The following is a 24,574-nucleotide window of genomic DNA, read 5'->3' as shown; positions in this document are numbered from 1 at the left end:
CAGATCTCCCTCCCATCTCTGCCCAGCTCATCACCTCCAACATGGGAATAGTTGCATTTCTCCAGTATCAATATTGTGAGAGGCTCAGATGTAACATTAATGGTGTTGGGGAAAGCATCTTAGTAACGAATGTCATGTTACGGAGTTCAGTCTGTGTCATTGATCCGTGACAACGACAATTTGTGACACATCACCCATAAAAGGCACAAAAAGATCAGAATCCAAATAGTTCTGGCAGGAGACTGTGGGATTTCCACTTGATTTCCAGCACCTCAAAATGTGGTAAGAGGAAGACTTTTAAAGCCTGATAGAAGAGGAAAAAAAATTGAAATGGATATAATTGCTGGTTAAGTTGCTGTTTGAATGTAAATTGAGAGTTCAAACACAAAAGAGTTTGAGAAAGCCCAGTTTGATTCAAAATAGCCAAAAGCATTTCTGGAACGATGCTTTATTGAGTTTTCAGAGGTCTTTTAGGATATTAATGCTGTGGTAGGTGAGATGATAAATTAGAATCAAATTTTTTGAAACGATTCTGAGAAATTTAACACCTGTCAGAGGTGCAGTTTCAATGATTCAGAGAAAGTTGGCACAGATCTGCCCTGCAGGCAGAAGAGAAGTGGGTTTTTTTTGTTTTTGTTTAAGAATATCCTGGAAGCTTGTTTTAAAGCTAAGGGAAGTGCAAGTGCCTTTTGCTGTTCATGTGAATTGCATAAGAGCGAGTTTCATGTTCGTAATTTAATAGGCAACTTTGAAGTTGAGAAATAGCAAGCAAGAAAAAAACAAGAGGACATGGATTATCTAAGAATATGAGATTGTACAGCTTAAGGCAGGCAAGTATAAAATTATCTTGTTTCTGAATGACTTGAGTGGTGTTAAACTCAGTAGGGAAGATAAGTGACACTTAGGAGCCAGAACTAAGCCAGTTATCTCTCAAAAGTAAACCCTTTAGCTTCCTCTGAAGGCTTTGGTGAAAGAAGCAGCATACTGGCAAACACTGGTGAACAAATGCAGGATATGGATGTGATGGTGGTGGAAGGGGCAGCAATAAAGTCACATCTGCATTTTTTATCAGCTGACTTTCTACATCAAACAACAGAAGTCAAAGCTTTTTTTCCCTATTAGACAACACAGTCTGTATTCATTTGCAGGTTAGTTTAACAGCTGAAATGCCGGAAATACTGGAATGGAAATACCTGAAATGCCAAAGAGATATTTTGCCTTAATGAGAAAAGATCAGGGAACATGCTATGCTCTAAAAACGCTGAATTCCTGAAGAACTGATCTTTGGTTTGTTGGACTTTCTGCAATTAGAAAAGGTGACTTTGGGCAGTGATTCAAATAGAAGTGTTTCAAATTTGTTTTGTCCTGTAGTAAACTCTATTCTGCTAGCAGGAAGCCTGGCCTCAGTCAGGCTGTGAAAGCAGCTCTTTACTCTGGCTGGCAAAGGGCCTTCAGAATGTTCCTGACTGCCATGCAAACAACACCCACTATTCACTTCTTGCTGCCACCAGCTCCCACTGGGAGAGCTACCGACTCCTGAAATAACCAGCTGAGTGGGGGGGATGTTGTGGCTTCCATGGGGGAATAATGTCTGAGTGGGGTGTGAAAGGTACAACCTGCTTCCATCTCCTCATGGAGCACCGTGTCCTTTGGTGACAACACCTCAAGGTGATGAGCAGTCAAAGGTTGGGCTCGGGGGTCTTTTCCAACCTGAATAACGCTGTGATCAGTGAGGAGGGCAGGCAGAGAGCAGTAGTGGTGCCTGCCCCTCTCCTACCCTGGCAGCAGCCACCTCCCCCTTCCAGGACACCCTGGGGAGGATGGATGGTTCAAAGAGTGGCTGATGCTCCTGCTGTCCCCAGGTTGGGCACTCCCGGTACGACTGGAGTGCTGTGCTGTGGTAAATACTCTGGTTCCCTTTGAATTGATGCCAATCCCATAAAATCATGCCAATATTTGACTGTGTTGCTCTTTTTTAGTTGTGCAAGGAATGATGGCTTTATACAAGTAATGTCTCCTGTGGGTTTTCTCTTAGTCTTTCCCCCATGCAATTACTATTCTCCCAGCTGTACTTTCTCCAGTTAGTTCTAGTGCTGTGCCTACCACCTCTTCCTTTATTTAATTCCTTTGTTATGTACCATATCCTCTGGTATGGCTTTTGCACAGCGAAAAAACCCACGCTTTCTCAGTGCACCGGTGAAATGAAGCTGAAAATTACTGCAGATAAAAATCCAGCTCTTTGAACTGTAATGGTAAGAATTCTTCAACCGAAGTAGACACCTAATTGAAGATAATGTTGACTCTCTCTATAACTTTATTACTTTGTCAATCTTACATCATTAAGCATGTATTTAATTTCATTATCCTGCAGTAAACAGTTTGCTGTTGAGGTGATATAGGCTGGTTTGTGGTGTCTGTAGGCAAAGCTGTGTTTTACTTTAAATGCAGGTAGTACTGTCTTTAGCTTTTGAGTTACGGAGCAACAGTGTAATTATCCTATTACCTTGCTAAAACATCTGATTATTTGTCAATGATGTGAAAACCTGAGAACTTGAATGTGAGAAATTCAAATAGGAATGGAGCTGTTACTTTCTTTCACTGACACTTTAACAATATCAATATGCCAAGCCGTTGTGAGGAAAGGATTCCATGTGGAGCTGTCAGTGAGGGACTACGTAGCAGTAAAAGGATTCATAATAAAAGACTGATTTCTGGTTTTAATAAGCTTAATATATATGCAAAGTAAGTTTTTAGCTTTATAATTCATTTAAATATATATGATTTAGTTTTACTGTGTAACAAATTATGTGTTCCTGTTCCTCTACCCTTTGCAAAAGCCCATTATCTCAAGTTTAAAGGGAGACACATAGAAAGAAGGCAAAGAAAAACATCTAGTTCTTCCTACTTTTAAAAAAAATGTTGTAGAAGTGTGAGCCCAGTATAAATTCAGAATTCTGTCTCCAGTGTTCCCTGATCTCCTCAAGTCCCTGAATTCTATTAAAAATTGCTGGTTTCTCAGCAAACAGCATGAAGAGTTTTTCCTGGGAGAAAGGTTTTAATAATTAAAATTAGTCAATACTGAAGCACAGAAGGTTTTTTGATCTTTCTCAGAAACTGACAATTTCCAGAAGGGGGAAAAAAATGCAATCTCTCTTATAAATCACTTTGTGCAGAACTGGGAGTCAAGTAGAAGAAATTTGCTGCAAAAGAAAAGAGGGCAACTCACCAGGGAAATAGGTTTGCTCAAAACAATTGTGAGTTTGAACGTCAAGGTTGAGATTTTTAGGACATTTCCAGAAAAAATCTGTAAGATTCTCAGGATGAGATGTAAAAATGCATTTGTTAGTACTTCAGGGCATTACATCTCTCAGCCACATAATATAAAGTTGCTGTTGGCTCTGGTGCTCCAGTCCAAATTTCAGTTTGTCTGCTTTCCCCCTGCAATTCCAAATAACTCAGCTGTTTTATCAGTCAGTCTGTATTTCTGCACAGAACTGAGGCTACCCACGTTCATTTAATAGACTGAAATTTTGCTCCCACCACCCTTGTCAGCTCTGACAGTGTCAGCAGAACAAAAGATGAAATCAAAGCCATGCCTGTGGCTGTCTCTGCCCAGCAGGGCTGGATTCCCTTTGAGCCCTGCTCTTTTCCAGCCTTTCCTTTAATGCTGCCTGTGCCACTCAAGCCGTGGCGTTTTCCTTGCCCATGTTCAGACCCAAATATTCCCATTTTTATGAACACTGAACCTCTCCCCTGTCCTTTTCTGACCCATTTCTTCCTGTCACTTAAAATCTGTCATTCTTCCAATGTTAGCACTGCAATCCAGCTGTTCTGTCCCCCACTGTGCATTTCCTAGAGAGGCAAAATGGTCCCTAAATACACCCTGGTTTCCTGTCTCAGTGGGGTTCAGGGGTTAGTGAATACAAGTCTGAGGCCAGGCCACTGCTTTTCCAAGGGGCTGTCACAGTGGGAAAGGGCAGTGATGCTGCTCTGCCACCTGCATCACTCTGGGGATGTCACAGGTAGCTATTCCAAGTGTTTCTGGAAGCACAGAAGAATCAATTCAGGTGCTCTAGCAGGTTGCAGTATCTCACCTTTTCTTTGTACAGCTATTGTGTCTTTGCATTCTGAATTTTATCTCTGTTGCTGCAAAATTACAATCAACAAATTTCAGGAAAAAAAAGCTCCCAAATGTTGCATTAACTGTGTTATAAAAATACTGTTTTATTTTATCATAAAAGGGGGGCAGAATTAATGTACAACCTGAATGTACAGAGTGATTCTGTAATTCAGCAGAATTGATGTTGTAGCTGAGAAAAACCCCAACCTTCTGAATTACTTTGACTTGTTTGATTCACCCTGTTTCATCTCTCTCTGTGGCAGATCAGATGAGACAGCAGAGAGGGAGGACAAAAAAGACTGTCTGGGCAAGCAAACTAAGAGATGCACAACCAGCTTTTTTGTTCCCACGTCCCAACTTTGGAGCACTAAACTTCTGCATTCTGTAATTTTTTAGCAAAGTTTATTCTGTGTAATTTGAAGCACCACAAAGTACATGCACTGTTTTGGAAAAGAAGTAAGTTAAGAAGACAACAGAAGAACTGCTTTTAACTCAGAAGATAGCTGGGAGAACAGGCACAGGCTTAATCTGCTCATACTCTGACTAGGGAGGCAAAAGTACTACATTTATACTCTTGATGAATGATGTTCTTGTTATATTTTCTGGAACTTCTGATTTTTTAGTAGGGAACACTAGAAAAGAACATTTTTTTAGCATCTTTCATGTTTATACTGTACTTTACAAATGAAGTACACAAAATTCAGTAAGTAATAGAGGAATACCTTGGAGCTGGGCATCTGGCAGCTGTCACAAATCTTGGTATCAGGAGTCTCATGCTTGGGACAGGGACAGATTATTCTGCAGGCTGAGGTGATTGGAGTAGTTTGCTCACAGACCTGTGCAGTTTTATACACTCATCATATTTATACTGTTACTGGCCAACCAAAGGCCTAGTAAATAAACAATTTAATAATGAAAGTAGATCTAATTGGACAAGGTAATTGCTATGACTTGAAAAGACCCAGATAAAACCCTCCAGTCCCTGGGGCTAAGCTTGGATTACAGGTCACTGTTGGAGGCTAGGTGAGAAAATGTTCCGAGAGTGATGCTGTGGAACAGCTCCATTGCCAGTGACTTCTGCAGGATCTGCTTGTACCTTCCAGGAACTCTCAACAAAGTACGTTTGACCATGCAGGTCAATCTGTATTACAAAAACAAGCTCTAATCTTAGTCCAGACAAGACACCAGAGGAAAGAAAAGCAGGAATGAGGATGCTGCTGCCATGGCAAATTCCTCTGCAGGCAGAGATCAGGGCAGGTGAACCAGCAGCTGGGGTTCTGGCAGCTCCCCAGACTCTCATTTCCTTCTGGTTCCTCTACTGCTAGTAACAAATGGGGAGAAGGGTAAAGCTACCAGCAGCAATAAAGGGAAAAAGAATCTAGTGCAACCTATCTAAAGCAGGAGCAGCTCACATTGCTTCAGAAGAGGAGGAGGAGGAAAATTTTTCATGAATCAAAACACCAAAGACAACTTCTTAATAAACAAAGGAAAATATTTTCACCTAACCAACTATTAATGGTTGGACTGTTCATTCAAACCAGCTCAGCATTCACCTGCTGCTGGTTTTATCTCACGTTTATGTACGTATGCACACTCACACGCTTTGTAGCTCTCACTGTGCTGATCATTTGAGAAAATTTGGCCCCAAAACTTGAAGGCTGATGCATCACAGCAGGTAACAGACTTCAGATTACAAAGGCTGTGCTGTTTTTTTCTCAAGTCATTGGCAATAGTTTTACTGTCTGCAGCTGGAGGTGTTCACCCAGCCATATGTGGCTCTTTACATACAGTGTCACTGCTGTGAATGAGATTTCCAATAGGAATTCAAATGAAAGGGAAGCATGTTGTTGTTACCCTAGTGCAGTTTGCAGAAACTGGTGCAGCTCCACTACCCCACAGATAGATGGTGTAAGAAAGGTGTACAGATGAAATGTGTGCACGTTAAGGATTGCTTTCTTTGCTTCATTAACAGCAATTTGATAAACAGTTGTTCAGGTACAGGTCTCCTGATTAGAATCAAAGTGTGAAGACTGTCAAAATAATTAAATGGTTCAATAAATCTGAGGTATACATCCAAAGAAAAATTACTATACATTTAGACACATTTAAAGAGGTATTCACCCCATCAGCATTCCATGAACTTTGAAGACAAATCTTGTAAATTATTTTTCACTGCTTCATTGATTTTTAATATTGTCAACTGCTTATGGCCCTGCAATTCAGAAGTACTTTGGAGATCTACTTAGCTTGGCATATTTATTATGTTACAGTCTTCTCTACCTGGCATTGTTTTTATCCACCTCTTTTTCTATATTTACAAGTTTGGAAATTTAAATAGTTTAATAGGTGAGAGGCAGGTTCAGGTATAGATGATAAAAGGCTTTCTGGGTGGCAGAATATTGTGTATATATGATGGGAGGTTCATGACTGTTCTCTGATGCAGTTGGATGTTGCAGTTTGCACAGTGCAGTGTCTTGGGATGATGGACTTTCACTGGAGCAGCAACACTGCAAGTTCTGCCTGCTTAAGGTGTCCATCAAGAATATAAATGGAATTGAATAATAAAGGAATGATTTTTGAGAAATCAGGTGGCCAAAATTTTTGGGTCTTTGCAAACATCACGAGCTCTCATGTCCTGGTCTTCACCCTGCCATGCCTGTTGTCCTGAGTGCAGTTGACTCAGCCTCTGTCATTTGTAAACCTGGCACAATAATTACCCTGTGAGGTAATTGATAGTTAATGGAGAACGTGCTAATAGCTGTGAAGCCAAAAGCATTCCAAGGGCTGTCATTAGTGTCTGCTGTGTGCAGCCATCAGCAGTTCCCAATTTCCAAGGGGACCATGACATGACAGCTTCCAGCACTGGACATCTCTGAATTAGGATTTTGGTTCAGGCCCAGCTCGAAACAAAACAACGAACTAAAAGGAGACAGATGGTCCCTTCCAGCTCCTCACTGCACTTTATTTTCCTCTTCATAAACATTAAAGGACAGATTTTCAGCTGATATAGGATGATACAGCTCAGTAATTCTGTTGGTTTTCTAGAATTCTCTTCTTAAAATTCTTTTATTTTAAATGATGTACATCTTTAGATTTAATGATGGTCATTCACTTTGAGTTATAAGCTGCCACTTTCAAAGCACAAAATAAGGAATACTATCTCACAGTACACAGATAAAATTGATCTACTCCAAGCTGCCCAAAGATTGTTTGATGATCACAACCAAAATATTGATGAATTTACAAGATCATTTGAAAGATGGATGGCATCAGAGAACTGATGTGATACTCTTTGCTAGGAAAGAAGCCTGTGTCTTAAAAATTCTCTTTTCACCTTAATCTTTTGGTAATTTCTTCAGTATTAGCAATTCCTAGATATTTCTAGATGCTTTATTATTTGGTAATACCTTGTGTACATAAAATAAGAAAAAATGAAATTCTTATAAAAGCTCACAGTGGGGTTTGCATTTTAAATTTAGATGCATTTAAGTATTTTAAATCCTAGGGATTGCATCCTGTTTTTTCTTGTATTGTGACCCCCATAGTTTTTGTGCTTCTGACAGTAACAACTGCACTGCAAACATACATCCCAAATTACATCTGTCATCATCCCCATGGTTTCACTTATTTCCAGGGGTTTGTTGATGTATATGAAGATTTGTGGGGATAAACCCCAAATATGCTGCCTGACAGCTCAAAATTCTAACAAAAGATTTCCAACTTTCTTTGAAGCATTCATCTTCAATACTGACTATATCTAAAAAATAGTGTGGTATTTTCAAATAGGCCACAGGAAAAAGGCTTTTGGAACATTTACTTTTTTTTTTTTTTTTTTTTTTTTTTCTCCCTGCCATTTTTCCTTTTATCATTTTCCTGGATTTCTGAAAGAAAATCCTATGAGAATAGAATAGACTGACATTCATTAGAATCTGGAAGAATAAGGGTGTTCTTTTTTTTTTTCTTTCTAATTAACTGCCCCAGGGAATGGCTCTACCAGTCAGGAGGAAGAACAGTTCCTCTATTGTGCCTTTTGTGACTTAGGAACAGTAGATGGGGAGGCTCTAAGCTATAAATCAAACAGTGAAAATCCTCTTAACTGAACACACCCTTGGGCTTCACACAGAATAAGGCCTTGCACTAATCATAAGCAGAACTAGTTGGGATTTTTTTTTTGCTGAAACAGGGTTTTGCTGGAAAATGCTTATGTGTCAAAACCAAAGTACCTTGTGGAGGGAACTTGATTTCAAAGAGATTTTTTTCTGAAAGACAAGCAGAGACTATCAGAAACCTCCCTGATTTCCTGCCAGTTCATCTTGTGATTTATCCAAGAGCCTGCAGACCTGGTGCCTTCAGGAACTGGCTGGTTTTCCTGTGATGTCCCTCCCCAAGGAAGGGCTGAGTGTGAATAAAATTATGTTTGTGGGTACAGACAGACTCTCAAAGGGACAATCTGGGTACCAAGAGCATGGGGGCTTTAAGGCTCCCGTAGAGAACTCTGCCTTACACTAGAATTCCTGGGGTTAGGCTGTGATTTGCAGCCTTGGATGCACATGGAAATATTCCTGCCTGATGCCTCTTTCATGGCACTAATTATACCTGAAGCAGTGAGGGTCAGGGCTGGGTTGTACAGTTGAAACCACAGCAGCACCACCCTCCCAGGCTTGTCCATGAGCCACCTCACTGGAAATATCTCACTGCCACCACTGCTCTGAAGGTAAAATGGAACAACATGTGCCAAAATTTAAAATAACTGAAGCAGTCTTGGTGCAGTAATTTGTATTTTCAGTAGAATGTGCTCCACAGGTCAGTGCCACAATACTCTTCAGAACAGCCCACAAGCCCCAAAGCCACAATACTCAACTGGGATGAGAGCACTGTCTGGCCCTTTGATTATTAGTTTTTGTCTTTGAAGTACAGGCACATTCTGCTAAAGGAATGTGTGGTAAAGAGGGCTTCAGGTTCTGCCCATGGTGGATTGTTCTGAAAATGTTTTATGTGTTTTTAATGTTTTTATTGGTAGCATGTTTTTGTGATATTTTATTGACCCTTCCCTGTTTTTTTATGTGAAGAGAACAAGCAATGAACACTAATGTGCCTTCTATAGCACTTGACAGTGGTACACTCAGTAGTACTAAGAGGTCTTTTATCCTTTTCTGAATGAGAATTCCTTATTTCAGGCAAGTATGCTAATTTATCATTTATGCACATTATCATAAGCTTTTCTGTTCTCCCAAAAATAAAATAAAAAAGATGATAAAAGTTTGCTTCTTCTGGAGAATCTTAGCAGAAACCCAATTTGAAAGCCACGCTCATCTAATGCCTTATTTAATGAATTTTAGTGCAGTGCAAGTACTGCATTGAGAGTTTGGTGGATTGGGGCAGAAGGAAGAAGTTGGGTCTGCACAACCTCACCAGGTTATTTCAGTCTTCAGGGAGGCAAAAGAGCAGCAGGTGGTGAGAACTGGGTGGCTGAGCTCCTGTAGCCATGGATGCTGTCAGATTAATTCCTGTGTCAGCATGGGAAGTGATGGGACCATCCCCACATGCTGTGCTGTGGACATGGACTTCAAAGCATCATGCTGGGCTGGAGGTGCTGTGTGGGACTGATAGCTCAGGCCTTGATCACTCTGTGCTTTGATTGTCAGAGGAAATGGGAAGGAAATTGCTAAAGGTGAGAAGAGCAAAGACTGATGTAACAAAATACACCAAATAGATACTGTTCACATTGAACAGGCCTCAGAAAATAAATTTTAAAAAAAATCTATTTTCTTTATTCATAGGAATTTTGCATTTAAGGGAATGTGACAGCTGTTTCTGGCCAGTCCTACACTGAAAGTTAAGCAGATTAAGGCTGTGTTGCCAACTGGTTCTGTTATTAGCAGAATTTCCAGGCACTATATGGTAGTGGCATGTTCATATTTAGATAAGAAAAAGTAAATAAAATTTGAGATGATAGAAAGAGATGAACTGTAATGAACTTGCCTTTTCTAGCTAAAATCCAGAACCCTCTCTGCGTTTGATAGAACTTTCAGAGTAATAACTTGTATGTGGTGCTTTTCTAATGTGCCTATGGCAAATCATCAGTGACAAAATGTTTTCATGGCAAGTAGATTAAAAAACCCCAACCAAACCACTGAAAAGTAGCTGAACATAATGAATTAATTCCTACTGAATTTTAAACCACCAAATCTTGGCAGGTGTATGCTGTAACATCCAGTTAGTTTATACAAAGATAAGAATGCAGACAGATAAAGGTGAGATTTTAAAAGATAAATGAAAAGAAAATTGACTTGGAATAAATGCAGTTTAACTTTGTCAATTTTAATTCTTCACAGTGGTAGCACTGATGCCGTTGTGGCTGCTATCACTTGCATGCTATTTTAAAAGCAGCTATGCCTGAGAAACTGTTCTAATTCTAATTTTAGAAAGACATGCTTCTGAAATGATAACAAAACTGAATTTTGCTTCCCTTCATTGTTTGTAAAATATCCCAATCCATTATCTATCACAATTTTGTCTCAAGAAAACAAAATGTAGAAATATTTCCTTCTCTGTCTTTATTGAAATTACAGAGATGGCTAAAATGAAATACCTCAAATTTAAAGTATTTTGACTTTCTGGGAGGCACTGCATGCCAGGAAAGGTCTGCAGTGATGGAGGAAGGTCAAGTCAGTATTCTAAATGAAAACTGTAAGTCTGCCACCTCCCAGCAATCCCTGAAAATGTAATAAAAAGGCAGCTAGAAATTACATGATTTAGTTGGCTTTTTGCTAAGATATTAAAAAATGTGTCATAAGAAACTGTTAAACATAAAGTAAGGGACAAAGATCTACCAAAGGAGTTGCTGAAGCTACAGAAATAATTGGAAGGTCAGGGAGCTGATAGTGAGTGTTCCCAGCTGCCACTGTGTATTAGGAAACAGGGATTATTACCAGGGAGGAGGGAGAGGGGGGAGCTGGAGCTCCTCCTGGCCTCATTCGGTCCTAGAGGGATGCAGTGCTCCCCCTCCCCATTCGGGTCCCAAGGCACAGTGACCAGCACATCCATTTGGGATGAGGAAAACCTGCTGTGGCTGCCTCCTGTGCTGTCCTGGCTATGGGAACGAGTCAGGAATTCCCATCTCCCACAAGAGGACTCTGCCAGTAAATTCAGATTGTTCAGAATTAGGGTCACATTCATTGTCTGAAGCTCTTCCATTTTCATAGAGTAAAATAAAAATCACTAAAGATGAGTTTCCAAAATGACTCCCCGCTGTCTGGGTGCAAGGGCTGGGCTTGCTCTCAGAATTAGTTGGGTTTGCTCCCACTTAGACATTTACTGAGACAGACACTTGTGGGGTGTGAGTGCTCAGCACCAAACGGGCTCAGGAGCTTCACTGGATCCTCAGTGTTGTGGCTCATCTGTCATAAACTCTGGACTCTCCTATTTATTATCTGACCACCAGCATCCCTCATCCAGCTCAGGGGTACTATCAGTGAGGACAGACTGGCCTACCAGGGGTTTCTGCGGTCTACACAGGTACAGAAATACCAAATTATAGTTTTACCCCAGACCAAAGTCTGTTGCCTCCAGGAGGGTTTTGCTCAGGATAATGTTTACAGCAACTGCTCACTGTTTTTTATTGTTTTGCTAAATTATAATAATAAAAATGCCTATCATTGCTTTTTTTTTTTTCTGGGTTGTCCATAGTAGCTGCAAGAGCTTTTGTACAGGTTGTTAGTAGGATTGCTCCTTTCTTTGGAATGTTACATTAAATATATTTGGGGAAAAAGTTAAAGCTTACAAAAAGTGTAATGGAAAACTGATTACCAAGTGACATAAAACAAAACCCATTTCAAAATGTGCATAGTTTTTTGCCTGCAGAAGTAAATTACTCTTTAATTAAAGAAGAGTCATCCTGTAGCAAGTGAAGTCACCCCAAGCAAATGATAATAATTTGGAATGAGGCAAAGTGAATACTTCAAAAGTGACACTGGAGGTTTAGAGTGCTGAATGTTTTCATGTCCCAGTGGTTTAAAAGAGCGAATCCTACAGCTGCTACTCTAGGCAGAAAAACTCCACCTTATTGCTTTATGATGCTGGATTTTAAAATTGAGGCACCAGAGGGATTTAGATTATAGTCAGTGACAGACTGTGCTCTCAGTACATTGACACTCTCTTCCATTTCTCCCTCCCCTCTTAAAAGAGAACAGTTGGTAACCAAAAAGTAAACACGTGCAAAAATATATTTATTACTAAAGGAATCTGTTTCACTCAGTATCTAAGAAATTCAATATTTATTATTCCATGAAGATATTTTGCTGTTTCACATGCTACATTAATGAGCTGGCATTGTCATAAAGCTTGGAATTTGTTTGGACAGCTCCTGCTAATGGATGGAGAGTTCATAAGATTCAGGAAAGTAGTTTCCAACAAAGGGAAGTTTTCTGGCAAGAAATGCCCACATATGTGTAGATAGTGAAATACAACCCCTCAAAAATTCTGCCTGTAGAGCTTCTTGTAATTCAGTGTATAGCAGACAGTATCTAGGGGGGCTTGTATCCCCAAATCCTCAGAAAGCAAGAGACAGAAAGAAAAAATGCTGGCCCCCAGAAATGGAGCTTCTTGTATCAAGCACCTGGAATTTGCTATGCAGAATCCAGGAATAATCATGTGCTTTAGTAAAACATGGAGAAATCCAGGGAATATGGATGCTTTAGTGAGCAAACAGAGAAATGTTTCTGGTTCTTGCTAGAACTGATTTGGGAGTGAATGTCCTGTTGCACATCAGTGGAAATGACAAAGAGAACGTCAATGCAGTGTAGCAGCTGGTACCCAAATTCACCAGCCTGGCATTCAGTGCTTGAGGGGAAACTCCCTTAAATACCATACACAAAATTTTCAAATATTTAAAGACGCTTTCTAGAAATCAGCTAATGATCTACAGGAATCAGGTGGCTTCTGTATTGTTTGGTTGTCTGAAATTAATGTATTCAATTATTCCAAAAAGACTTAGTGCAATTTTAGCATGACTAAATAATCAGAATGATGATGTACTAAAAGACTGCTGTAAAGGTTCAATTTCCAGATGGTTTCCAATGATTGTTTGGGATTATAAAATTAAATTACTGTTCCTTTCAATTATATGTTATTGTCAGTCTTTCTGCTAAAAGACATAAATATATAATTCTGCCCCTGTATCTTTTTCTTAGTTTGTATCCAGGAAGCCACAGCTGCATCAGGTCCAATCCTGATTCCTGTTGGGGCAATAACTGAATTTCTGGGATTTATCCACCAAGAGAAACACCCTATTAGAAATTACTACAAATAAAACCATTTGACTGTTCCTGTTTTGCCAGATCTATCATAAAATGCACACTTAGGCCTGTAGTATGCACTGTAACTTCTTCCCTTGAAAAGAAAAAAAATCAAAAGCCTTATTTGTATTTCCACTGCTAATCAAGTTTTAGAAAGGCAAAAAAATAACAGGAATGCTATTTATGATAGGAGAAGCTGATTATAGATGAAGTAAAATTCTTTATTGCTGTTATAAAATTTGGTCATCATATAACTTGATTTGTGTAATTAAGGGGTTTTCCTAAGGGAAGGATAGAGCAGTCTATTTCTAGAATCTAATTTTCCTTTAAAAATGGCAGTGTGGCTACAGCAGCACTAAATGTAAACCTGTGACTGCAGGAGTACCCTGGTACTGCCTGGCAACGTGGCCGTTCCTATAAAAATGAGTTGTACTCACTGTGTATTTTTTCTATTTATATATTTATGATCAATGATTTATAGTTGCTACACCTTTGGTTGATTTTAGAACTTCTCCTGGCTATTGAGGTTTGGGATTTTTTATTTAACAAGTGTGTATTACCCATGGCTTGAAGATGACTGTCTAGCCAAAAAATTACAGGAACATAAGTTAAAAGTCAACTACTCCAACAAAGTTAAAGATGAAACTGCTTTTGAAGGTCACTAAGGATTAAGATTTATTTTTAGCATGTAGTCAGTGCAGGAAGTTTACAGCCTTTTGATGTAAAATATACCATAAAAATTTCAGCTCCCTGTTCCTGGAAAGTAATCTTTCTTGTGGGCTCCAGTAGAGTAGTTCAGAAGGAGAGGCCTTCTTGGTAAGAAACACCAGCTGCATTTTGTTATATTATCAAGCAGTAAAAGCCCATTTAATTTAAAACAAAAAATTGAACTTGGTTTGAAAAACACAGTAACCCTGTATGGGCCATTCACTTAAGAGTTGGACTTGATGATCCTTGTGGGTTCCTTCAACACAGAATATTCTGTGAATGAGTGTCTTTTTGGACTTCAACCCTGCTTTTTGTATTGATATTTGTATTGATACAATTGATATTGTATAAAATTTTGGGTGAAACAATCTGTAATCTTTAGTGAGGACAGAGGTGCATTCTTACAACGAAGCACATATTCATGTCCCAGTGATTTTGAATTACTCATGTGAGCAGTCTCCCTATACTTTAATGATGACCATACTACCATCTCTCCCTGCTTTATATGCTGTTCCTATAGCAATTTAATTCGTTACCCTATTGACTTTCTCCTTTGAAGCTCAGCATTAATCTGAAGGTTATAGAGATTTTACTAAGCCCCCCTTCCATTAGACACATGTTCCCTCAGCTGGTACTTTTTTCAGAGGCTTATTTTTCAACATTAATAACCATTGGAATACAGTAAACTTCTCTTTTGGCTGAAATATTTAAAAATGACCTGCACCACTTCCAAAAGAGGCTCCAAAATGTAATACCAGTGGCCTGTGGCAACTGAAAAATCTGAATTTTGAACTTCCTTCTGTGAGCTATTGGCAGCAGTGCTGGGGTTACCTGGTGTAGTAGGGGCTGCTCACAGCTGGCTCTGTGAGCACCTGGAGGAGTGGGGTTAGGAAGAAGCAGGTGATTCCCATCTTCCTCCTCAATGGCATCACTATGTGATTTAATCCTCCTCCCCTGAAGAAGAGGAAGGATGATGTGCTAGTGCAATCTGATTTCAAGCTTTTCCTCTATAAATGACACTACCATGAGGTGTTTTGGTGAGGCTGTTTGGAACCTCACATGCAAGTTAGGGGTGTACAGAGGGTCTCAGTAACAGAGCCACTGTTTGTGATTTAACACAAAATCTAATTCTGCTGCAGGCTGGATTAAACTATCCCAGCTGGCTGGCTGGTTCTCATAGGCTGTCTATCTGAAAATATCCCAAGTTGGGTTTACAACATTGATCTCCCTGATAAGTAATCCTTTACTATCACTAGAAGTCCCCCACTCACACAGAACACGCCTGCAGTTAAAGAAATGGCAGCAGCAAGAGGAGACTGGTGTTCCTGAACTTCCAGCTTCTCCCTTTTATCCCCGTTTTCTTGTATTTTGGTGTTGGTTTCCTCAGCGGCTTTTAGCAGCAGCAAAAGGAAATCTCAATTCCAAATTATGTGACAGCAATACATGTCCATTTATTTAGATCCTGTTCTCACTTTCATTTTAACTCTTCTGAATCAAATGAAATAATTGTGTGTTTATAATCAGTCCATGGGTTTTTAGAAGGGTGGGCAGAGAAGAAATATTTTTTTTTCATGTGTTGTGGACTACAGTCTCTTGTTTGAAAGTCTCCAGCCACTGAGTCTGTGAAAAGTGCATAACCCCAAATAATTAAGCTCCTTGACTTTCTGCTGTGGCACTGATAAGGCTGCCAAAATGCACAGCCACAAAGTGATTGGAGGTCTCCTGCAGCACATTTTTCATTTTTATGCTTAGGAAAAAAAATTGACCATAAAAATGTTTTACGACTTTGACACACAGTAAAGTTAAAGGGTGCTTTTTCACCATGAACCTTTTGGAAATGGTTACCTTTTTATTTTAACAAGGCAGACAGTGCCTAAACTACAGCACTCAGGCCAATTCTGCTGCTTGAATGGAAAATGGTCTTTTTCATTAAATGATACAGACTCTGAAGCATTAAAACCTGTTTTGCATAGAGGCATTAGGCAGCAGACACAAATGACTGGTGTCTTAGTTGGAGACTTTGCCTAAGCCAAGACTTTCTTTTAATCATTATAATACAGTAGGATGCTCCTGCAAAGAATAAGGAATTAAAACTCACTCGAGTCCATACCACAGGGACAAGTAAATGGTCCATTTATTTATTTAAGCATTCCAAAGCCTGCCTGCCTTTCCATGCTACCAGTGCCAAACATATTGATAATCTGATACACAGTTCTAAACTATTTAAACATTAGTTCAGTTACTCTGTCTACTAAAGTGATAATTGGGGGCTAAAAGGTAACCAGATTATTGTAGAGATCTCTCTTGACAGCCTTTAACACCTAGTTATAAGCTAAAGCCTGGAAATTACAAGCCTCTTGGTATCATTCAGTGCACAGGACATTGTGAAGCAATTTGCTATTTGTAGGCTGTTTTTCATGCCATGGTACCACTCCAGTGCTCTCCAGCTTGCTCTGGGTGCCTGCGCACTTGCAGAACTAGGCAATAAAGGACCCTAAAATAAACTACTTCCTTAGTGTGGACATCAGGTAGGATTTGTAAAGGACATTGCAGCTGGTTCAAGGTGTATTTGGGCTGTTTAAAGGCTTCTGCTTTGTCTGGACTTGGATTTAATTTAGGTCTGAGCCAGTCTAAGTTTGGCAGTGCTGGGAGGGAGAGGTGCTGCCCTGTCCCCTGCTCTCTCCCCAGGCCCCCCTCTCTCTTCAATGTCCTGACTCTAATATAACTGGGAGACCTCAGTGAAAATGAGGGGAGAGACATGGATGGGAATGGAGGAAAGGAGCAGCAGGAATAATTCTGATTGTCATCTACCGGAATGGATCACCCTTCTTGGGTAACTTGGGAATTGCTTCCCCAGCATAACCGAGGTTTCTGGAAAGCCCACAGAGGGTTTGTCCAACACAGCTCGGACTAGCAGTAATAGGGTAGTGCCCTCGGAGCTCAGTGTGCAATTAGCAGTCACACAGTGCAGTCCTGCAATGATTTTTCCCTGGTTCCTAAAGCGTATGTCAGTAAATATTCACTGCTATTCTTACCTGCACCAGCTAAATTACACTAATGAACCTAGGCAGTTATTTTTCTTTATCCCATTTCCACTGACAGCGTTATCCAAGGCAGGAGTGAATAGTAATTAGCAGCAAGCCTTGAAAGCATCCATGACATCACAAAGACACTCTCCCAGGAAGTCAGCTGGCTTGTTTACAGCTTTCCCCTTCTCATCCCTGGGAGATGTAGATGTTACAACCCCCAGTGCTGAGGGCTTGTGGAAGATCACTCATTTATACAGGCAGCACTTGCACGGGTGGACACTCAAATAACTCCATCAGCTGCTGCCCTTCCCTGGAAATCTGCAGCCATTCAGCACCATTGATTTGCATCTGGGCTTGCACTTTGGAACAGTGTGTTCTAGAAGTAAGACTTAACTGTGCAGGTGTACACTTGAATTAATAATTAATGCTTGACCTTGCTGGAGCTCACCTGTCCATCTGCCCAAAACAGCATTTGAAACCTTGAAAAACAAAGGACAGAATTAAGGTCAGTATCTGAAAGGAAGTCATTGAATCTAAACTCCTCTGTCTGCTCTTTGTCTGTGCTCTGCTGTTAGAGAGATGCACCTCCACAGTGATTTGTCCTGTCCTAAGAGACCCAGCTCTAGCTACCAGGACTGTTCAATCCTCTGAAGGTGCTGAGCTCTTTCTATTCACTGCAGGAGGAATTCAGACAACAAGATGAACCCTGCACACACTGTAGATCCAGCTGTGCCTGACTGACTGACAGCAGTTTCCACTTAGCTCAGTTTTCTGCTTTTATTAAGAAAAACTTGAGGTCTCTGTTAGAAAACACCAAATATTAATAGTACTTCAGAACTCCTATTTTTAAAACTAGAAGAGCCTAGCTAATAACAATAAGTATTGCCAAACAATGTTCTACATTTTTACATTGTAATAATCTAGGACTGATGCATTAAAAACTTAAAAGCTCTTTGTCATAGGTTAGCATAGCTCCGGAAGTGATTTTCTTGCAAAGAGGTGCTTACAGCTTCCTCCATGACCTGACAGAACCTATCAACTGGCTAGTTTGAATATTGACAATTTTTTAAGCCACTTAAAAATTTTGACCACCTCTGTGGTTCACACTTAAGAATGGACAAACCCTGGGAAGCCCTCTCCTGCTTCCAGCTTTGGGACAGGTAACTGGGCCCGGCCCATGTGGGCCTCAGTCCTGGAGCCGATGGGCCCTGTTCCACCCGCAGCCCCCCACATCCCTGTTACATGCAGACGGCGTGGCCCAGCTCCACACCCCCCCATCCAGTGTGGCCAAAGATTCAGCTGAAGCTGCCCTGATGTCTGGCAAAGATCACGTGAGCAACAGCAAAAGCAAACTCCAGTTGCGCGTCTGGGTAAGATTAACCCTTTTAGTGCTGTAAGTTTCCTCCAGAACAGATGAAGCTTGCAGACATTAAGTAAAGAAAGAAGAGCTGAAAACCTGAGGGAGGAGGAAGAGGAGATGCTTAAAGCTGAAATTCTGTTGTAAAGCTATGGTGGTGATGGACTATGATATATCAGAGTACCCGTTGTAATATCACGACAGCATGGGGGGTGGAGCATTTAACTTGTACTTGTGAGCAAAAGCACCTGTGCTGGAATAAGCAAATGCTGAAGCAGCTGTAATTTAATGAGAAGTTTGAACAGGGAGAGATGGAAGTGATGAGGACCCTTTTGCTCCAAATCGGAAGGAGAAGACCTCAGTTCCTAGAGATGCTCCCAGAGATAGTCCTAGAGATGAAGATGATGAGGACCCATTTTCTCCCAGGGAAGGAGGAAGGCCTCTATTCCTAGAGATGAAGATGCTCCCAGAGATGGGTGAAGAGAACTTTTGTTTCTGAACAGCTCATCCTTAAAATGGTACCCCAGTAGCTCAAGACTGGACCCTCGAAAACAGTTGTGGGAAAAGCTGTAAGTCGGGGGAAGGGACTCTCACATGCGAGCAGAGAACCAACCCAGGGAGCTGTCTCACTGTGACACTGAAGCCATGAGAGAACTTCTTGTGGAGATGTCTCCATAGCATGAGCAAGAGAGACTCCTCTCCCTAAGTGAACTGAGAAAGGTTACTATAGAAGTGGTAAACTGACTGGAAATTTCAAGGGTTGTCTTTTTGCATTGTCAGTGAGAGAAGGGAGTAAGGTCGGGGGAGGAGAAGTGGTCTGAAGGTTTAGTCTGATTATTTTTTCCTTCCTTTTAGGTCTGTTAATAAACTTCTTTATATTCTTTTAAGTTTTGTGCCTGCTTTGCTTTCCCCTAATTCATATCTCACAGAAGGTAAATAAGTAATGAGTATTTTGGACCAAACCATTACACTAAATTGGTGTTTCTGCCCTGTTCTGTTTGAACTGAACCCACTACACTCTTTTAAAAGCATCTGAAATGGTGGTCATACATCACAAGTGCCATGGTATGTTTCAAGCAGATTTTTGCTTTCATGCTCAGTCAACATTTTTTTTGTTTGACTACTGGTCTTGTTAAAGTCTGAACAGCAAAGCAAAGACCTTGTTTACTACAGAATCCTTTACTTCCAGCCCTTAAAGGAGCAATACACGATGAGTTCACTTACAGAATTTAACAAAGGCAACCAAAATCAGTTGTGTAAGACATTAGAAATTTCACAAAAAAGCTGCCAATGGCTACATGTACCTTATAAAACAAAGCCAGTGATTACCATCAATTATAACACCATCATTTGACAACTCCACAATTAATTTCTCACTCTTAAATAACTGCTGTTGCTCAGTGCCAAAGAAAATGCCACACATTACTGACTCATCACCAGTCTGCGATGCATAATACAGATGTTCATTTGATTACCCCTCTCTGAGAAAGTAAGTGCTTTACAATGAAAAAGCTGTTCTTTTTTGGTATTCTGAAGGAATGGTAACAGAGTGGCTTTAAATATAATCCCTACAGTAACACAGAGTTATTGTGAAGCATTATTTTGAGCTGTGGAGTTGGATGCTGGGTAGTTCACAGCCCAAGCTGAAGGAAGATGGGGTACTGCCAACTTCACACATCTCTTTTATGTGAAAATGTCCCTATGTGAGGAAAATGGAAAGATCCCACTTTGTTTGTCCCAGAAACTCTGCAAACTTTACAGTACATCTTGTAAAAGTGCTCCATCTAAGACACTAAAATATTTTTCCAGCAAGAATAATGGGCCATTCTGGAATAGGTATCAGGATCATGAAATGATGGTATTTCCTGGGACAGTTATAGATATGTATTTAACATACAACATGAGTATTCTGCCAGGGACTACACAGGCAGATAACATTATTTCTTTAGCAGAGTTCCATGGAGTCATTTCCAGAATCAAGTATCATCTTATTTTTGCATGAATCAAAGGCAGAATGGTACTCAAGGTAAAGTGTTACACACCAGTGAGAAGCAAACGTAGCACTTCTATGGGAATTTGAAGCACTTCCAGCATTGCTTTGTGGTTAATCTCATATTTGCCTTTACAAGAGCCATAAAGACCCCATCCAAAGAGACCTGATTACTTTGTAACTAGCACAGATGAGAATAGAGGGTGTCTCTATATACAATAAACACAGCAGTGTCATTTGCAGATATGAGTTACAAAATTTGCAGTGCTTGGCTAAGAAAAAATAAAAAGCAATTCCCTGATTTTCAGAATGGCTACGGGGAAACCATTTTTATAGATTAACTTGCAAATACCTTCAGGCAGAAATAAGAGGTGGGTAATTGCTAGTGGTACCTCCCCCCAGCGTGACATACCTCCCCAGAGAAGGCCTGGCCATTGAGGAGGTGCTCTGATCCCTGGCTGTCCTCGCTGCCGAAGTGTAGCCGGATCTCCTCCAGGCGGTGACTGTAGGTCATTGGGCCCCCAGAGATGTTCACCAGGTGCTCCTTGTCTAACCGCAGGGACACGTGTCTCCCTGTGTTGTACATTGTCCCACTGACCTAAACGGAGTGGAGGGGAGAAAAAAAAAAGGACTTTTTCAAAATAACTTGCAAATCTTAGAAACTGGAGATTTTGCTCTTTGCACACCTTCACTCAAATGCAGTGATGCATCTTGGGGTTGTGAGATGAAATAACCAACCTCAGGTCACACTTCAATTTCTGCTTTGAACCTTATACTGTGTATTCAAATATTTTGCTAAAACCCTATGTACACATTTTAGCCGTGGGCTGATGTGGTGGATAGGATTGTTGCACTTCTAATTAAGTAGGTTTTTAGAGTACTTTTCATGCCAGGTCTGAATAATGGCTTCATTTCAAAATTTCTGCACTGGAAATGGGAACATTTCAGCTGACATAAATTATTAAAGTACACTCGAACAAATCTGAAGTTTAATTTTTTCCCCCTTCTTTTAATATTTGTAACAAAGTTACTCAAAAGTAAAGGTGTTGCAAAAAGCAGAGATGCAATTATTCATTAATAGGGAACTCTACTCCTCCTGGAGCTGCAGGTAAAAACTTTCACTGTCTGCCCATGCATGTCTCTTTGTTTTGTTATGAATATTTTATGTGTACAATTGCCAGATCTTTTAGCCAGAGAAGTGCAGAATTAATTCTGATTTGATTATATATATCTAGTTCCTACTACACATCAAACAGCTCCTTGAGATTCATCTTTATTTTTAAAAAGGCTGAATGTTGTGCTTCATTTGCAAAGTGATTTACAGCTGCTGTAATGAAAAAGAAAATGATTTTGGAAATTTTTCATATGGAATATAATTCTGTCATGATTTCCACTGTCTTAGAAAAAGTTTTTCAATCAAGAAGTTCTTTAATTTATGCCATTAGAAAGTCAAATATATCAGTTTGAGTTAGAATTATGATTTATTTTAAAACATTCTGTATGGATACAAATGTACACTTGAATAACATTCACTTAATGCAAGAAGTAGAAGTGTAGCAATAATATGCTTTGTTGCATTTCAATTTAAAATTAAAGACATGACTGTTATGTATTATATCCTATACTACATCAGTACTATGATAATTAACATTGCAGCAGTGTCATTTTATCTATAATACTAATTACGGAGCTTAAATGACCTGTTTTCTTGCACAGTATGTTGTGCATAACAACAACAGTGTAACAAAAAGTTACACTGAACAGACTGTGCACTAGAACTAAATGGAGGAGATTAAACAGCTTTTGATTGTTGTGGTTCTTCACACTGATATAGATGTTCTCTTTTTTTTTTATGTTTATTCCAATTCAAAGTAAGTAGTAATAAATTTCTTATGAAAAGTCATAAAGACAGATATTCTTGTTCACTGCAAATAAACCACAATGATTTCATTTATAAATGACCCTTACTTCTTCTACTTGACTTTGCATGCATAATAATTAAATACCAAGTTTAGCTTAATAGGTGGAAGAAGGTCAGTTTATTGAACTCAGTTTGAGTACACTGCATATAAATGACACAAAATTGCCAATCATAAGTAACAAATGTAGTTTAAAAACAAACGGGAAAATGGTTACAGCCTCTTACTCACATTTGGAAGCTCATGCTTCACTGAACCCTCAGTTAAATTTAGCAGCTATGTGAAATACTCAGAATCCATTTTCTTACTTAAATTGGCATAAATCTCAAATGAGGTTACCATTATTTTCTCTCTCGAAGTAAAAGTGACCCAAATAACCTCTAATATGAATTCATTTTCCACAGACCAGAGAGGGGAAATGATAAGAGGCAAATTCATGACCAGGAGTAACATTTGTCTTTCTTATTTCCCCCTTCATAAAAATGCAGTGCTCATAATGACACAGTATTGACTTTCTGGAACCAGAATTTCCCTGCATACCTGTAGATGGGGAATACTAGGAAAGCAGTGAAGCATCTGAGGTGCCTCATTTCTGACCTGAGGGGAGGGGTGAACACTAGAAGTGAGACTGTAAAATTCTCCTGCATGGGCACAGACTGGGCACCAGGCAGGACAAAATCCAAGATCTTCAATATGAAAAATGCAAGGCCTTGCCCTTTTATGTGCCTTCTTAGGTTTATGGGAAGCACTGGTTTTACTGGTGTGTGTGCCCAAAGAAAGAGGACCTGCAGAGACCACTTGAGATTCAGCACCAAACTGCATCATCAGGACATGCCCATTTCTGAAGTAGGGTCTTATATTTTCCATGTACCGAGATTACAGCTGAATGAAAAGGCTGACATACCGAGGAACTTTTTTTTGTGAGGAGACTCTGTGACTTGCCCAGGCTCTATAGTTGGCTGTGCTTGATTACAGGAAGGACCATCACAACACAATGTGAATTTCTTTCTTGCAGTTCAGGATATTGTCTGGTTTATACACAACCACAAAATCTTACCACCTTTACAGGTGTACACTTCAAATATAACCATTTGCAGTTAGGATACAGAAACACTTAAATGTGTTCACCCTCTGTTTGCAAGCACAACACCCACAAATGCCTTTCGCAGAGCAAATAATTTCTTTTCCCTATGTGCAGTTTTAACTGCTGCTGCAGTAAAATGAGGTTCTGATCTTGTTCACTACGATTACAGAAGGATTTTCCATGTTTATAGTACTGAGCCTTTAAAGTGATGGTGACTCAGTTTATAACATCAAACTAAGTTGGTTTTGGGGAAAGCAGACTTGCATGTGGCCTTACAAAAGGTTGCAGGTGCAAAAGTTAACAAGGAAGTATTTTCTGCATTTTGTACATTCCCCTACAAAAGAAACAGTATGGACAACGGGCACCTTATGGGAAAGATGGTGCCTTATCCTGGTACAGTCTACAGTCTCTGCCACTCCAGAAAGCAGAGTGTTTATTTTTCAGATGTGGACTGGATAAAATATTATAGGGTAGTTTAAAAGGCTCATATAAAAGACCTGTTAAGATCTACATAACTATTTCCTTAATTTGTCAGATGGATCTCAGGTGCTTCAGCATGGTGGCCTTTGTGCTGCTTCTTGCTCTGCTTTGTTCTCTGTGTGTTTGACTTGAAAGTTACACAAAGATGAAAACTCAGCAAACAAACCTGGGGAAGAAATAAGCACTAAATATTGACCTCCTCTTTTTAAGAAAGATCAATATTCACATTTATCTTATGTGCTAGAAATGAGACTGCAGTAAAGAAAACATATTAAATCATCCATAAAACTGGTCTGAGAAAACAGAGAAGTTCAAAATCGTCCAAGTTAATGATCAGACCACATTCTCAGTTGACCCCATTTTCCTCACAGATTTAGAAACATTTCCAAACAGGTAATATTACCTGTGGCAAAATCCCCAAGTAGAAGAGAGCACTCTCATGGGCTTCAATCTCAATATGGAACACTTCAACTTTGGTAGGCTTTACCTAATTTATTAACATAAAATATAACATATTCCTGATGTAGTTATTTTCTATTTAATCTCATTACTTTTAATTCTTACTTCACAGGGCTTTGTGCACATAATTCC

General features: G+C 39.8%; 1 protein-coding gene across 2 annotated transcripts in view; it reads right to left on the bottom strand.

The window, feature by feature from the left end:
• The window catches only part of CA10 (carbonic anhydrase 10), a 187,967-nt gene that overhangs the window by 18,191 nt on the left and 145,202 nt on the right, over nucleotides 1-24,574 (bottom strand). For both annotated transcript variants that reach the window (XM_032128966.1, XM_032128967.1), the window contains exon 5: nucleotides 20,913-21,098. In XM_032128966.1, the coding sequence (XP_031984857.1) occupies nucleotides 20,913-21,098 (186 nt within the window). The remainder of the gene's footprint in view (nucleotides 1-20,912; nucleotides 21,099-24,574) is intronic.

The sequence above is a fragment of the Corvus moneduloides genome, chromosome 19 (genome assembly GCF_009650955.1).
Source record: "Corvus moneduloides isolate bCorMon1 chromosome 19, bCorMon1.pri, whole genome shotgun sequence".
Classification (NCBI taxonomy): domain Eukaryota; kingdom Metazoa; phylum Chordata; class Aves; order Passeriformes; family Corvidae; genus Corvus; species Corvus moneduloides.
The sequence above is the reverse complement of the archived record's forward strand: the minus strand, read 5'-3'. Positions and strand labels throughout refer to the sequence as shown.